This window comes from Rhineura floridana, chromosome 19, assembly GCF_030035675.1.
Source record: "Rhineura floridana isolate rRhiFlo1 chromosome 19, rRhiFlo1.hap2, whole genome shotgun sequence".
Lineage (NCBI taxonomy): Eukaryota > Metazoa > Chordata > Lepidosauria > Squamata > Rhineuridae > Rhineura > Rhineura floridana.
In genome coordinates this window covers 5159128-5175715 of record NC_084498.1, presented here as the reverse complement: position 1 = coordinate 5175715, position 16588 = coordinate 5159128, and the positions used below count along the sequence as shown (strand labels likewise).

General features: G+C 45.0%; 1 protein-coding gene across 1 annotated transcript in view; it reads left to right on the top strand.

The window, feature by feature from the left end:
- The window catches only part of CUX2 (cut like homeobox 2), a 274563-nt gene extending 258423 nt beyond the window's left edge, over positions 1–16140 (top strand). The window contains exons 17-22 of the mRNA XM_061603094.1: positions 982–1769; positions 3754–3913; positions 8351–8620; positions 13203–13391; positions 14163–14436; positions 15287–16140. Coding sequence (XP_061459078.1) covers positions 982–1769; positions 3754–3913; positions 8351–8620; positions 13203–13391; positions 14163–14436; positions 15287–16076 — 2471 coding nt within the window. The 3' untranslated portion in view covers positions 16077–16140. The remainder of the gene's footprint in view (positions 1–981; positions 1770–3753; positions 3914–8350; positions 8621–13202; positions 13392–14162; positions 14437–15286) is intronic.
- Positions 16141–16588: the final 448 nt, after the last annotated feature.

Below are 16588 nucleotides of genomic sequence, written 5' to 3'. Positions count from 1 at the left end.
CTAGTAAATTGAGTGATCCAGCTCCATAACAAAGCTGACACAATCTATCAGAAAGGACATATGTTATTTTTAGGAATATGGCCTCAGTAAAGAAAATGCAGTCAGATGCAAGTTTTAGTCAAATAATTGGTGACTCTAACAATCTAGATTTGCATATGGATAAAAACAGTATTTCCAAAGCAAGAAGCACTTTTTCTTTTGTTTTCAAATGCTGCACACATATGTCATACCAGGCATCATAGTAGTAGAGGCAAATTTTTCTTATGGATGTGAGAGAGGAGGGGTTGGGATGCATCTTTTAAGATGGTGCTTGCCCTCTGCAGTTTTTACAAGCACTTATATTTTGAAAAATACTTTTTTAAAAAAATTGCCCAATTAGGGACCCCTTTCTAGTTGATTAAAAAAAAGCCTGATTAATCTAATTAGTTAATTGATTTGCAGTTAAAGTTGCAATTCTCTCTTTTTTGTTTGTTTATATTTTCATCTCGCTTTCCTTCCATTGTTCAAGGTGGCATGCACTCTGTGTGTGGAATATGCCAGTCCCTTGTGCAGACACTGACAAGATCCAGACCTACTTCAGCAGAGTAAAAGAATGAAAGCTCAAGTGTAGTGTTACTTACACACAAACATGTGTGTGTATGTGTACATTTGCATAGTCCACATGTGTTACGTATAAAATTAAAAAAGCTTTAAAGTATGGGATATCTAATGGCATAGGCATATATTCTTTTTTACTTAATGAATTTGAAGCTATAGCCAACCTTTTATTAGCATGCCTTTGTTAAAATTTGGGGGAAGGATCTGTATTTGGCCCGCTGTGCTCTGCAGTATTGGAGCATTATACTCAGGGACTGGAGATTAGGTGGAACGGAGGCTGGGGAGCAGGGCCCCAATGAAATGTCCTCTGAAATGTCTCCATTGAGCGCCAATGGCCTCCCATTTTCTACCTTCATCTGTGTTTTGGGGCTGTTCTTTCCTCAGGGGACACCAAGAGCTCCACGGTGCCCCAGGCAGTCACCAATGGCACCGGCACTGGCACCAGCAATTCAGAAGATGCCATCAAGAGTATCCTGGAGCAGGCCCGCCGGGAGATGCAGGCTCAACAGCAAGCCTTGCTTGAGATAGAAGCAGGAGGCACTAGCAGGCCTGTCGCCACGCCACCTGCAGAACGCCCAACCCTGGCGACTGTGAGCCAGAACATTGTCCAGGCCTACATCAAGCAGGAAGAGGGGACGCTGGGCCCAAACGCCAGTGGAAGTGCCACACAGACACCCCTGACAGTGCTCTCCCCTGCAGCCTTCGTGCAGAGCATCATCCGTAAGGTCAAGTCTGAAATTGGGGACGCTGGCTCCTATTTTGACCAACACTGGGCTTCAGAAAGGAGCTTGTTGAGCCGCCCGTATACCTCGGTGTCGCCCTCCCTTTCCTCCTCGTCCAGCTACTCCAGCATGGCCAACGGGCGAGCGTGGCAGCGGGGTGAACCCGGTGATGTTCTCCCGAATGAGGAAGACCTTCCGACCTCTGAGGACGAGCCCCACAGAGTGCTAGAGGTCAAATCAGAAGTGGGTGGCTCAGAACCCCAGGGCACCGGGCGCCTGTCTTATTACCCATCTTATGTGCCAAGGACTCTCAAACCCACTGTCCCACCTTTAACACCAGAGCAGTATGAGATGTACATGTACAGGGAAGTGGACACCTTGGAGCTAACGCGACAAGTCAAAGAGAAGCTGGCCAAGAACGGGATCTGCCAGCGTATCTTCGGGGAAAAGGTACCCCAGCAATACATATTCAGTACTGAAAAAAATGGCTAGAGAGGAGAGACAAAAAGTGTGTGTGTGTGTAAGGATGGCACATGAATGTGTATATGTGAGGGTGCATTCTGTGGTGGACCTCCAATTGTGCAATGTCCTCTCCAAAGAGGCTCTCCTGGGGCCAACTTTGCCCTCTTTCCAGTGCCTGGTGAAGACTCTTTATTGTCCCAGGCATTTGGACAGCACTAATAGTCTGACCTCTGGTCATTTATATTTGGTGTTCATCCTTACGAGTGGGGTGGTTATGTTATGTGGTTAAGCGACTTTTATGGATAAACACTTCTAATGTATTTGTTTTAATGTTTTTTTATTTTCTTGTAAACCACTTCAGGACTTCTGCATGATGCAGTCCATAAACTGAATTGAATCCATCCCACAAACGTAAGCCTTGGGAATGGGAATCCTGTAAACATGGTAGAGGTCAATGTTCTTCAGTGTAAGCCAGAACAAATGAAGTGATTTAAATGTATTTACTTTATTATTGATTTAACAAAATTTATATACCACTGAAATGCAAAGACCTCTATGCAGTTTACAAAAAACATTAAAATTATCAATAAAGCACTTTTTAAAAAAAGTCATTAAAAACATATTTAAAACAATTAAAATGGCTACTGACTAAAAAAATTAAATGAGATCAACATCCATCTGTCTGGATATTATTATTATTATTGTTATTGTTATTATTATTATTAATTGCATTTATATACCGCCCCATAGCCGATGCTCTCTCGGCAGTTTATAACTATAGGCTTGCCTAAACAAAAAAGTTTTAAGGAGGCAGCAAAAGGAGGACAGCGAAGGCGCCTGCCTGATGTCGGTAGGCAGGGAGTTCCAAAGAGTAGCTGCTGCCACACTAAAAGAATGATTTCTTACAAGTGCAGAGTAAGTATTATGTGGCATCTGGAATAGTCCCTGATCTGCAAAGCAAAGTGCTTGAGTGGACACGTATGGGGTAAGGCAGTCTTGCAAGTAAACAGGTTCCGAGCTGTTAACACCTTGAACTTGGCACAGTAACAAGTTGGCAACCAGTAAGATAACTGAGCAGAGGTGATATATGCTGGCATGGTCTCACCGCCATCAGCAATCTGGCTGCAGCATTCTGCACTAATTGCAATCTCCGGGTCAAGTGCAAGGGAAGGCCCACATAGAGTGCACTGCAGTAATCCAGTTGTGAAGTCCGAATTACTGTGGCAAATCTATTTCCTCCTGACTTAGTTTCTCCATCTGTCTTCTGTATCTCTAAGTTCTCTCAGAACTGTCAGCATAATGGTTTTTTTTCATAATTTCAGCTGCTCTGGGCTCCATCAGGAGGAGGGGGTGTATAAAAACAATAAATAAATGAAATTTCTGTTTCCCCTCTACCCCTGACATCTCCTGCCTTCCTTAGCCCATCCCCTACCTCCATGAATTCCCTGTGTTGCAACTGCCTTCTCACAAATGATTTTTGACTGTGTGGCACTTTCGGTATTATAATTACATTAGCCTCAAAGCCACCTTCTCCTCATGAGAGATTTTTTATTCTGTGGCCTTCCCTGGGTCATAGTTTACATCGGTGTTTTAGCTGAGCTGCCTTCCTCCCAGAAAAGTTTTTTATTTTTGTGGCCTTTTCTGGCTTGTAATTACTTTTATTTTTTTTAATTTATTATTTGATTTATATCCCACCCTTCCTCCCAGCGGGAGCCCAAACATTCCCTCAGAATTTTATCTGAGTCTTTCCTCAGTCAGAATTTCGTTATCCCAAAATTCACTCCAATTTTAGCAGAGCCTTCACCCCCTCATGAAAGGTTTTTGACTATGCCACTTTCTCTGGTCTATAATTACATTCCCCAAGAATCCCCTTAATGTGTTGGTTGAGTCTGTTTTCCCTGGTGGGAGTTTCTTGTGGTTGTTTTTAATGGCAGGGCCTGTGCAAGACCACCTCCTCTCTTATCTGTTTCAGGTGCTGGGACTGTCACAAGGGAGCGTGAGTGACATGTTGTCCAGGCCCAAGCCATGGAGCAAGCTAACCCAAAAAGGGCGGGAACCTTTCATACGGATGCAACTGTGGCTCACAGATCAGCTAGGCCAAGGGATAAGCCAGCAGGCCAACCCTCCTCATGGTAGGTTCCCACTGGCCCTCCATAGGCAGCCATTTTCTTAGGGTAAGGCTTGAAGTCCACTTCTCCAGGCAGCCCCCCACCGCAACACACACCCTTGAAATGTCTCTTCAAAGCCTCAGGGAAAGCGACAGCAATTTGATGTCAAAGTACTACTGGGAGGAAGGGCAGGATATAAATCAACTAAATAAATAAATAAAGTAACATTGGGCTGCTGCATGGAATGAGATGGTAGACTGCAATGGACCACTTCAGACTGAAGCTGGGATGTCACATTTTTGAATGCTTCCCTGTGTTGAAAATTAAAAAACTCCCTGCAAGTAGATTTTTCTTTTTTCAACGCAGGGGAGCATCCCAAAACGTGGTATTTGCACCTTCATCCAGAAGCGCTGTATTGCAGTCCACCATCTTATTCCACACAACAACCAGAAGCTACTTTGATATCAAATTGCTGTTACTTTCCCTGGGGCCTTGAGAAGCATTTTGTCAAAGTAGGGGGGGAATCCTGCCTGGAGAACTGGAAAAGACACGGGGCTCAGGCCCCTGGGCTGTCTCTTAACAGCACTCCCTGGTGCAGCCATCCCCACCCTGCCCTTCTGAGATCCTGCCACCTCATTCTGAAGCATGCAAATGGCAGGCCTGCCTTTGGCAGAGTTCTGAGGGCAATGTAGAATGGGTCGTTTTTGTTTTTCTGTGTAACATTTTTATAGTGCTCTTGTGTTCGGTGCTTCACATTATCTCAGGGCAGTAAATCCTTAATTACCGTAATCCTGTTATGTATCAGCTTGTTATCCCCATAAAGGAATCATCGGGTAGCAGGTGATAGATAGCAAAGGCCTTTCTTTCTTGTCCTGAGGAGAGCTGCCACCATGCAGAGTAGAGCCTTGTGCCCTCCAGATGTATTGGACTACAACTTCCATGAGCCCCCAGCCAGCAAAACATCTGGAAGGCACCAGGTTGGGGAAAGGTTGGGGTAGACAATCCTTTTTTTTTTCTTGTCATGTCTTTTAGACTGTAAGCCCACAGGCAGGGAGTACCTTGTTTGTTGTTTTTATTAATATTTTGTAAGCCACTCTGGGAGCAGGGTAAAAATGTTTTTTTAAAAAAAATATGGAACTCATTTGAAATGTGGTGTTGGAGGAGAGCTTTGCGGATACCATGGACTGCGAAAAAGACAAATAATTGGGTGTTAGAACAAATTAAACCAGAACTATCACTAGAAGCTAAAATGATGAAACTGAGGTTATCATACTTTGGACACATATTGAGAAGACATGATTCACTAGAAAAGACAATAATGCTGGGAAAAACAGAAGAGAGTAGACAAAGAGGAAGGCCAAACAAGAGATGGATTGATTCCATAGAAGAAGCCACAGACCTGAACTTACAAGATCTGAACAGGGTGGTTCATTACAGATGCTCTTGGAGGGCGCTAATTCATAGGGTCGCCATAAGTTGTAGTTGACTTGGAGGCACATAACAACAACATATCATGCATTAGGGCTGAGGATACAAGATTTTCATCATTTTCATGTTGGCCAAGCTCCTTCTCTGCAGATAGCAAGGAAAGGCTGACCACTAGCCTTTTAGTGGGCAGATTTTAAGGAAATTGCCTTCTCCCAGGAAAGAGAGATTTCCTTCCTCCATGGCTTACACAGAAACCAAGTGATCTGGTGGAGGAGGAATAGAGCAATCTGTCTGTCCTCTGCCAGCCCACTTACTCACCTGCATGGAATTCCTGGGCGCCTATAGCGACCAAGCACGTTTTTAAATACAGGGTTGACATTTCTGGGGTTTGCTTCAGTGATTTCCTGTAACTTCTTTGAGCTATTGAACTAGCAATATAAAAATAAAAAATCAGGAAGTGTGATGTTTGATGGGAACAAATTACCATGTGGACTAACAACCTTTCCCCCCCCCTGAAAAAGCCTACTTCCCTTTAGCATCTCACAGCACCCTAGGTGTCATTCTTTTCTGCTGCTCTCTCTATTCAATCAAATCTGCATAATCTGCATAATTGCTCTCTCTGGTGTCAAAAATCGTATAGTGCTTTTCCTGAACACTGTGGCCAAAATGATTTACAATAAACCCAGTTTTAAAACACTCCTAAAGAGAGATGAAAGGCTGCTTGAAGTCTAAGAGACAAAACAAATAAAAAGAAACTTTAATCTTTAGCCCCAGTTGCCCTGAGACTGCAGAGCAGAAGAGATCACAAGTCTGGCTCCTGCAATCTGCCATGGAACCATAGGGAGGCTGTGAGCCCTAGAATCATAGAATAGTAGAGTTGGAAGGGGCCTATAAGGCCATCAAGTCCAACCCCCTGCTCAATGCAGGAATCCAAATCAAAGCATTCCCGACAGATGGCTGTCCTGCCTGTCTCCCAAGAAGAACATCATGTTAAGGAGGAGACCAGCCTGGCCCATCCGCCAACCACAGAAGGAGCAGCTTCCCATGTCCCTCCAAGAAAGAACACTGTGCTCCAACAGCCAGTTGCACTGGGACTGGAGAGCTGAAGGGAAACACGCTTCAGCCCTATCCATCAGCCAGGGGACTAAGGGATGCTGGGATATATATGTGTGTGCTCATGTGCGCCATGTTTGGTCACTTTCAGATGACCTGTTTATTGAACGTTCATTCTGATTTGTTTGTGGGGAGGTTATATGACATCACGTCAAGCAGTTGTGAGAGCCAGTGTGGTGTAGTGGTAAAGGTGCTGGACTATGACCTGGGAGACCAGGGTTCGAATCCCCACATAGCCATGAAGCTTACTGGGTGACCATGGGCCTCTCAGCCTCATGAAAACCCTATTCATAGGGTCGCCATAAATCGGAATCGACTTGAAGGCTGTACATTTTCATTTTTACAAACAGTTGTTATCCCACAATTTCCAGTGCATTTCCTGTCACTTTCCTTACACCTTTTTTAAGGGGGGGGGAATGGATTTGAAGGAGCGCCTCCAACATCATCAGGGATGCTGCTCAACAAGATCAGCCTCAAAAGGCCTTCTCTCTATCCCACCAGTTAAAACAGCTAGACTGGTGAGAACTAGGGAGAGGGCTTTTTCAGTTGTGGCCCCCACTTTGTGGAATTCCCTCCCAAATTATCTCTGCCATGCCCCCTCTATGATGAGCTTCCGCCGGGCCTTGAAGACCTGGCTCTTCAGGCAGGCTTTTGGGGTGGGTTAGGTTTTATTATTATTGTTGAGATTTTTAATGTTTTAATGGATTTGTATGTTTTTATTTTGTACGTTGCCCAGAGTGGGTGGACAGCCAGCCAGATGGGTGACTAATAAATTTAATAAATAAATAAATAAATTTGTAGTGCTAAATCCACTTTAATTCCACAAACTGAAGTGGCTGGTATGCAACGAAATCTAAAAAACAGCAATAATCAGAAAGTGGCTTGTGAAAGAAAGAACATAAGAAGAGCCTGCTGGATCAGGCCAGTGGCCCACCTAGTCCAGCATCCTGTTCTCACAGTGGCCAACCAGGTGCCTGGGGGAAGCCCACAAGCAGGACCTGAGCGCAAGAGCACTTGATTAATTTTTGCTTGCTTATTTTGTTGCTTGTAAACACCCTTGAGAATAATTTGATTCAAAGGCAGTGTACAAATCTTCAAAATAGATAAATAATAATCTCATGCAGATGCATAATCCCAAGTGGTGCGTCCCGAAAAAAATGAGAAGAATTGGCCTCTTTTAAAAAAAAATCACTAAAAATTATCCTCATTTCTCTTTCTTAATTTATTGTTGTGATGGATACATATCCAGATCAACAGGAAGGCATACTAAGTTCTCACATTCCTCCTAACACATGTGGGCAGAGAGAGAGGGCTGAGTTTTTTAAAAGGCTCCATACATTTTCCCACGCTCATTGTTTTGACACATCTGCTTCTTCCCCCCCACCTCCTTAATTAGTATGTTCAACAAGATACGGCTGTTGCACATTTCCTTCAAATGGCTCTTTGAAAAGGATGTATTCAAAAGCTGATGGGGGGGGGGCAAGACAGATAGACAGACTGGCAGACCAACATGTTTTTATAATATTTTATAATGGGTCTAGAACTGAGCAGCAACTGAGGCTTCAGTGTTCATTTGATATGTGCAGAATTAATCAAGAAGAATACTATAGGATTAATGCTTTCCCCTTACCCTCGTCCCACTTTCTTTTTTATACAAAATACTCCCTGATAACTGGGTGCAGTGTAGTAACAGTGATTTTTTTTTAAAAAAAATATCCTTTATATAACCCATTTTCTCAATAATTTTCAAAGCAGCTTACAAAACAGTGGAATGTATTGATGCATTTAGGGGTTGCTTAGCCCATGTTTCCACTGCAACAAGAGTGGCTAACAACTTTTTTATTATTCACATGTGGATAATAATGCTTTTTACTTGATTTCCCTCCCCCTTATCACCTTTGTTTGTTTGTTTGTTTACAGCCAGTCCTAGGGAGACCCAGTCTTCTCCTTCCCCACCACCCAGTCCCTCAGAGCAAGAGAAAAGCCCCCTTGAACCACTGAGTCTCACCCTGGAAAGCAGCAAAGAAAACCAGCAGCCAGAGAGCAGGTCTGGCTCCTCGCTGAGTGGGAAGATCTGTCCGAACAGCCAGGGGCCTGTCGGCATTCAGGAGATTGTGGCCATGTCACCGGAGTTGGACACTTACTCCATCACCAAGAAGGTTAAGGAGGTCTTAACGGATAATAACCTCGGTATGGATGCTTGGCGAGTTGCCCAGCGACTACCAGTGGGGGGGGGGGACGTAATCTGAGGCTGCAGTTCACCTTGTTACATGAACAGAGGCCAAGAAGAGGTGTTTAAGAACATAAGAAGAACCTGCTGGATCAGGCCAGTGGCCCATCTAGTCCAGCATCCTGTTCTCATAGTGGCCAACCAGGTGCCTGGGGGAAGCCCGCAAGCAGGACCCGAGTGCAAGAACACTCTCCCCTCCTGAGGCTTCCGGCAACTGGTTTTCAGAAGCATGCTGCCTCTGACTAGGGTGTTAGAGCACAGCCATCACGGCTAGTAGCCTTTGATAGCCCTGTCCTCCATGAATTTGTCTAATCTTCTTTTAAAGCCATCCAAGCTGGTGGCCATTACTGCATCTTGTGGGAGCAAATTCCATAGTTTAACTATGCGCTGAGTAAAGAAGTACTTCCTTTTGTCTGTCCTGAATCTTCCAACATTCAGCTTCTTTGAATGTCCACGAGTTCTAGTATTATGAGAGAGGGAGAAGAACTTTTCTCCATCTACTTTCTCAATGCCATGCATAATTTTATACACTTCTATCATGTCTCCTCTGACCCGCCTTTTCTCTAAACTAAAAAGCCCCAAATGCTGCAACCTTTCCTCGTAAGGGAGTCGCTCCATCCCCTTGATCATTCTGGTTGCCCTCTTCTGAACCTTTTCCAACTCTATAATATCCTTTTTGAGATGAGGCGACCAGAACTGTACACAGTATTCCAAATGCGGCCGCACCATAGATTTATACAACGGCATGATGATATCGGCTGTTTTATTTTCAATACCTTTCCTAATTATCGCTAGCATGGAATTTGCCTTTTTCACAGCTGCCGCACGCTGGGTCAACATTTTCATCGTGCTGTCCACTACAACCCCGAGGTCTCTCTCCTGGTTGGTCACCGCCAGTTCAGACCCCATGAGCGTATATGTGAAATTCAGATTTTTTGCTCCAATATGCACAATTTTACACTTATTTATATTGAATTGCATTTGCCATTTTTCCGCCCATTCACTCAGATTGGAGAGGTCTTTTTGGAACTCTTCGCAATCCCTTTTTGTTTTAACAACCCTGAACAATTTAGTGTCGTCAGCAAACTTGGCCACTTCACTGCTCACTCCTAATTCTAGGTCATTAATGAACAAGTTGAAAAGTACAGGTCCCAATACCGATCCTTGAGGGACTCCACTTTCTACAGCCCTCCATTGGGAGAACTGTCCGTTTATTCCTACTCTCTGCTTTCTGCTTCTTAACCAATTCCTTATCCACAAGAGGACCTCTCCTCTTATTCCATGACTGCTAAGCTTCCTCAGAAGTCTTTGGTGAGGTACCTTGTCAAATGCTTTTTGAAAGTCTAAGTACACTATGTTCACTGGATCACCTGTATCTATATGCTTGTTGACACTCTCAAAGAATTCTAATAGGTTACTGAGACAGGACTTTCCCTTGCAGAAGCCATGCTGACTCTGCTTCAGCAAATCTTGTTCTTCTATGTGCTTAGTTAATCTAGCTTTAATAATACTTTCTACCAGTTTTCCAGGGACAGAAGTTAAGCTAACTGGCCTGTAATTTCCGGGATCCCCTCTGGATCCCTTTTTGAAGATTGGCATTACATTTGCCACTTTCCAGTCCTCAGGCACGGAGGAGGACCCAAGGGACAAGTTACATATTTTAGTTAGCAGATCAGCAATTTCACATTTGAGTTCTTTGAGAACTCTCAGGTGGATGCCATCCGGTCCCGGTGATTTGTCAGTTTTAATATTGTCCATTAAGCCTAGAACTTCCTCTCTTGTTACCACTATTTGTCTCCGTTCCTCAGAATCCCTTCCTGCAAATGTTAGTTCAGGTTCAGGGATCTGCCCTATATCTTCCACTGTGAAGACAGATGCAAAGAATTCATTTAGCTTCTCTGCAATCCCCTTATCGTTCTTTAGTACACCTTTGACTCCCTTCTCATCCAAGGGTCCAATCGCCTCCCTAGATGGTCTCCTGCTTTGAATGTATTTATAGAATTTTTTGTTGTTGGTTTTTATGTTCTTAGCAATGTGCTCCTCAAATTCTTTTTTAGCATCCCTTATTGTCTTCTTGCATTTCTTTTGCCAGAGTTTGTGTTCTTTTTTATTTTCTTCATTCGGACAAGACTTGCATTTTCTGAAGGAAGACTTTTTGCCTCTGAGAGCTTCCTTGACTTTGCTCGTTAACCATGCTGGCATGTTCTTGGCCCTGGCGGTACCTTTTCTGATCTGCAGTATGCACTCCAGTTGAGCTTCTAATATAGTGTTTTTAAACAACTTCCAAGCATTTTCGAGTGATGTGACCCTCTGGACTTTGTTTTTCAGCTTTCTTTTTACCAATCCCCTCATTTTTGTGAAGTTTCCTCTTTTGAAGTCAAATGTGACCATGTTGGATTTTCTTGGCAATTGGCCATTTACATGTATGTTTAATTTAATAGCACTATGGTCACTGCTCCCAATCGGTTCGACAACACTTACATCTCGCACCAGGTCCCGGTCTCCACTGAGGATTAAGTCCAGGGTTGCCGTCCCTCTGGTCGGTTCCATGACCAACTGGTCTAGGGAATAGTCATTTAGAATATCTAGAAATTTTGCTTCTTTGTCATGACTGGAACACATATGCAGCCAGTCTATGTCCGGGTAGTTGAAGTCACCCATTACTACCACATTTCCTAGTTTGGATGCTTCCTCAATTTCATATCTCATCTCAAGGTCTCCCTGAGCATTTTGATCAGGGGGACGATAGATCGTTCCCAGTATTAAGTCCCTCCTGGGGCACGGTATCACCACCCACAACGATTCTGTGGAGGAGTCTGCCTCTTTTGGGGTTTCGAGCTTGCTGGATTCAATGCCTTCTTTCACGTATAGAGCGACTCCGCCACCAATACGTCCTTCCCTGTCCTTCCGATATAGTTTATATCCAGGGATAACCGTATCTCACTGGTTTTCTCCATTCCACCAGGTCTCCGTTATGCTCACTATATCAATGCTCTTCTCTAAGACCATGTATCTAGGGCAAACAAACTACTCCCTCACACCCCGAGGTTTCCTTAGTTGGGAATCCATGAGTGCTAACTCTGTTTTGAACCAGTGTACCTTTCGTAGTCATGATGCCTCCCGATGGCAGCTTCTCCTCCACAAATTTAGTGCTATGGAGGTAAATTAGAGAAAGTCATGTGAGGAAGAGCTGCCAACTATTTGGTCTGTATGTTGGGGGGCAGTAGGGGGTTCCGCTAGAGCTTGTTTTTGAGACTGCACCACCTCTACTGCGTCAACAAAATAATATTTGTATAGGTGTAACATGTTACTGTGTTGTGCCAGGGGGACTAGGTCAGGAGTTCAGCATATCCCATGATTCTTTGGAAACAGAGTAGGTTTTAGAAATTGAGAGTCTCATATTTTGGTGGTGGTGGGGGTTAAAGCAAGTTTCTAGACCTTATGAATCCAAAACTATAAGTATGGGTAATGGGTTGCTGAAGAAGATTTCCAGGTTTTACTTCTCTTGTCCCATCCCATCAAAAGCAACACCAGGGTAAGTAATGTCAAATGAGTGAAACCATACACAGTTTTATAATTTATAGATAATAGAATTCTTCTTTTCCTCGCATATAGATAATAGAATTCTTCTTTTCCTCGGCAAAGATTTGAAACTGCCTCAGTACAGGACTTTGTTTTTAACACAAGAGTACACGCAGCTCCGATTATACCCCAGAATGTACCCATACGATGCTTCAAGGACCATAGAGGAGAGATAGGAGGCAGCAACACATTTGGGGCAGGTGTGCCTGCTTCTTTATCATCATTTGGAGGCCTGGGAAAACATTCTCTGGTGCTAACTAAATGGAAAGAAGGAGGAGCTTCAGTTGTATGTGCCAAAGCCGGAACAGGCAGGGTTTGAAAAAGGAGAATAAATATTCTTGGGAATCAACATCAAATGTTTAGGGACCCTGGCTTTCTCCTGTGCCAGCAGTGGAATTGTTGAAGAAACATAACATTTCTCCTGTAAGCAGGGGCATTGCTAGGTCCTTAAAGGTCTCAGGGCACAGGCCTATGACACAAATTTGCACAAATATGTAGATCTGTGGCCCTCCAGACATTGACTATAACTCCCATAATCCCTCACCATGATGTAAACCCATGATGACCCATGATGGCTGAGGCTGATGGGACTTGGGAGTTCCCCAATATCTGGGGGGACACAGGTTCCCCCTCCCTGATGTACCGAGTGTCTCTGGGTAAATTAAGATGATGTGTGTTTGAGGTCTTACCAGCATTTGCACTTTGCAGCGTACCCAGGTGCCAAAAGGGGAAGTAAGGGGCAAGGAATCTGGGACCTAGCACAGAAGACCTGGCTCCCAGACCCTTGGACCACCCCCCAAACAACGACCCTGCCTGCAAGATCTACTGTTGCTCCTGAGATAAGAGCAGCATCAAAACAGCCCCTATGAGGCATTACTGGCTTATTTTACCTCTTTACTTAAAACTCCCAGTGTGTTACAATTAGCCTCTCATCGCCTTGCAATTTGTGTCTCCTGCTAGGTCAGCGGCTTTTTGGAGAGAGTATCCTGGGCTTGACTCAGGGGTCCGTCTCTGACCTCCTTTCCAGGCCCAAGCCATGGCACAAACTGAGCCTTAAAGGGAGGGAACCATTTGTCCGCATGCAGCTGTGGCTGAACGATCCGCACAATGTTGACAAGCTCCGGGACATGAAAAAATTGGAGAAGAAAGGTGAGTTGTGGGCGCATATCAGTGTGGAAACTCTTTGTGTTCCTGGGTCATTGCGTTAAAACCAAACATGCAAGAAGATGCCCCCAGGAGGCGTGTGAGATGGGGAGGCTACATGACTCCCCTCGGTGGATTGCACCATCTCTAGGGACGCTGTAGAGCTAGGAGGGGCCAGGTTTATGATAAAGGCTGGTGTCTCTAGTGCAAGCCCCTTTGAGCTGGATGGGAAATGTGTGAATCTTTTCCTTTTATTTTTATCTTGCCAGAAAAATGACATTGCATATCTGAGACATCTGTCACAATAGCCAGTTGTGTGGGATTTTTTCAAACAGCTAATTTTCAAGTTAGCTCATATCCAAGCACAAGCGTGCACTGTTCCTCTCCTTCAGAGTGCTGCCTAGCTTCCTATTGCGAATTGCCCTATGCTGGATTGCTTCGCAACAGACCAGGCCGTTGTGCATTTTTGCCTCCATTCTGTAACAGGCTTCATTCTGCAATGCAACGAGTTGCCACTTACTTTTTCATAGATCATTGATAACTTTTCAGAAACTGTTGCTTTCTTTGGGATACTTATCCAAAACATTTTGGATCCCTAAACAGCAAGTATGTGTGTATTCTTGCACATCTCCTACTCAGTTCAGTGTGTCTTGTGCGAGAGGTAGAACTGGTGGATCACCTCTACTGTCTGAGAAGCAGAAGGTGACTGGTGAATTCAGAACAGAAGAATGCCTCTTGATAGGGCCTTTTCCTTCCTTCCTTCCTTCCTTCCTCTAGCATATTTGAAGCGTCGCTACGGACTGATCAGTGCTGGCTCGGGCAGCGAGTCTCCCAACGTCCACTCAGAATGTCCCAGTCCAAGCCTCCAGTCGCAAGATCTCAGCCTCCTGCAGATCAAGAAGCCGAGGGTGGTCTTGGCTCCCGAGGAGAAGGAGGCCTTGAAAAAAGCTTACCAGTTGGAGCCGTACCCTTCCCAACAGACCATCGAGCTGCTGTCTCTCCAGCTGAACCTCAAGACCAACACCGTGATCAACTGGTTCCATAACTACAGGTGAAGGATGGCCCTGATTGACTGCCCGCTCCCCCTCCTTCCTGTCCGCAGCAAGGTTTCCCCCAGGGTTGCCTTTTCTGCAAGTCTGGGGATGGGGAGCTTCGGGCCCAGGGGAGGGGAACAAATGCAGCCCCCCACGCCTCTCTCTCCAGCCCTCGGAGCTCTTCCCCAGGCCACACCCCTACCAGCCCTGCTCTGTTCACTCACGCTTTGGCCTGGCTGGAATGTGTCCTTGATTACGATACCACAATTTACTTGCCTGGAGGGAGGGAGATGTGCAAGGAAAAACCTCTAGCATGTGTAAGATTCACATCCATCGCTCCACCCGCTTTTGTCTCTGGCCCCCAATCCCAAAGGTTCCCCACAAGGGAATGTGGTCCTCAGGTTGAGAATATCCCCACCCCCCAGCACCCTCTCTAAGGTAATGGTTCATTATAACAGAGTTTATAGGCAGATGAGCTCCACTGCCCGACAATGAAAGAAGCGAGGCACTGCTGTGCCCTTCAGTGCTGTCCGCTCATCTCAGAGGCAGTCTGGATGGAGACACACAAACTGCAAGGCAGTGGGCTGCTTGGCATATTAATGATCCTTGTACATTTCCAAGGGGCTTTGCAATCTTGTCCTCACAACAGCCCTGCGAGGGAAGTCACTATGATTCCTTTCTTATAAGGTAAGGCATTCTGGCTGAGAATAAGAGTGGCCCAGTTCCACATGAGTCAGGGGCAGAGGTGAGTCTTGAACCCAAGAACTTCTGTCCTGCGGACCACACTGGCTCTCATTTTTTCTCGCTAAAACCTTTGGGTCTGCCCTTGTTTGCTGCACTGACTCTCTGGCCTTTTTTCCTTGGCAGGTCCCGGATGCGCCGTGAGATGCTGGTGGAAGGGGCGCAGGAAGACACAGATCCGGAACAGAGCACAACTCCAGCCAGCAACTCCTTCAAGGGTCCTCAGCCTCAGAGTCCTGACTCTGAAGAAGAGGACAGGAAACCCACCTTCAGAGATGCCGAGTGCCAAGGAGAAAGCGAGTCACTGGTCCAGATCAAGGAGGAGCAGATGGAGGCGGGTGAGAAGGAGGACTGTTCAAATCACGGGGACTCCTGTAGCCTGGACGGGGAGATGGAGCCCATCTCCAGACCCAGCCTCAAAGAAGAGCAGGTGGAAGCAGCATGCAGAGGAAGCCCAAACGAAGCTCACGGTGTGACATGGGGCAGCAGCACCACACATAGCAAAACACACCTATTTGGGGCTCCTGATTATTCCTCTTTGCATAACCACCTGGAGTCAGACAGTAGTGAGAGGCCTCATCCTGATCCAATTAGCTTTAAATCTGCTTCTGAATCCTCCCGGTGCAGCTTAGAGGTCTCTCTGAACTCCCCATCAGCAGCCTCCTCTCCAGGCCTCGTGATGTCCGTCTCTCCCGTTCCATCCTCGTCTGCCCCCATCTCCCCATCGCCACTGAGCGCCGTTGCTGCCAAAGCACAAAGTTCAAGTCCTGCCACAGACATGGGCTGCACGCCCCCGAATGCCAAACTGAGTACAAACATCCAGCGACGGCACGAGAAGATGGCTAACCTCAACAGCATCATCCATAGGTTGGAGAGAGCGGCCAACCGAGATGAAACCCTGGAGTGGGAATTTTGAGAGGCCAAGTAAAAACAAAATAAACTACCCAAATTACATTATCCAGATTCTAAATGCTGTGGAACAAGCTGATGAAGCAGGGAATCATAGCAGAGTGTATATAGAAATAGATCTATATATATATATATATATATATAATATACATATATATATTTTATTAATTCCTTGAGTACTAAGGAAGAAACAAAAATCAACTCCGTTTTGTTGAACAAGAGTGATTATCGCTACCTTATAGCTCCTTTTTCTTAGCTCCTGACTGGAAGATAAAAATGGACTTTTGTTTGTTTTAAGTGTGAAAGCAAACATAAACAAAAAAAACCCTACCTGGGAACACTTTTAGAAGAAAAAATATTAAAATAATATTTATAGACCTCTTTTAGATATTTTAATAAAAGGAAACTTTGGAATTTATTAACAGCTCAAGCTGCTTTGATATTAAAAGATAGCTATAAACTGTATCAGTTGTGTCATTAAATGTCCACTGAAAAGTCTTGTAGTTTGCCACTGGATGA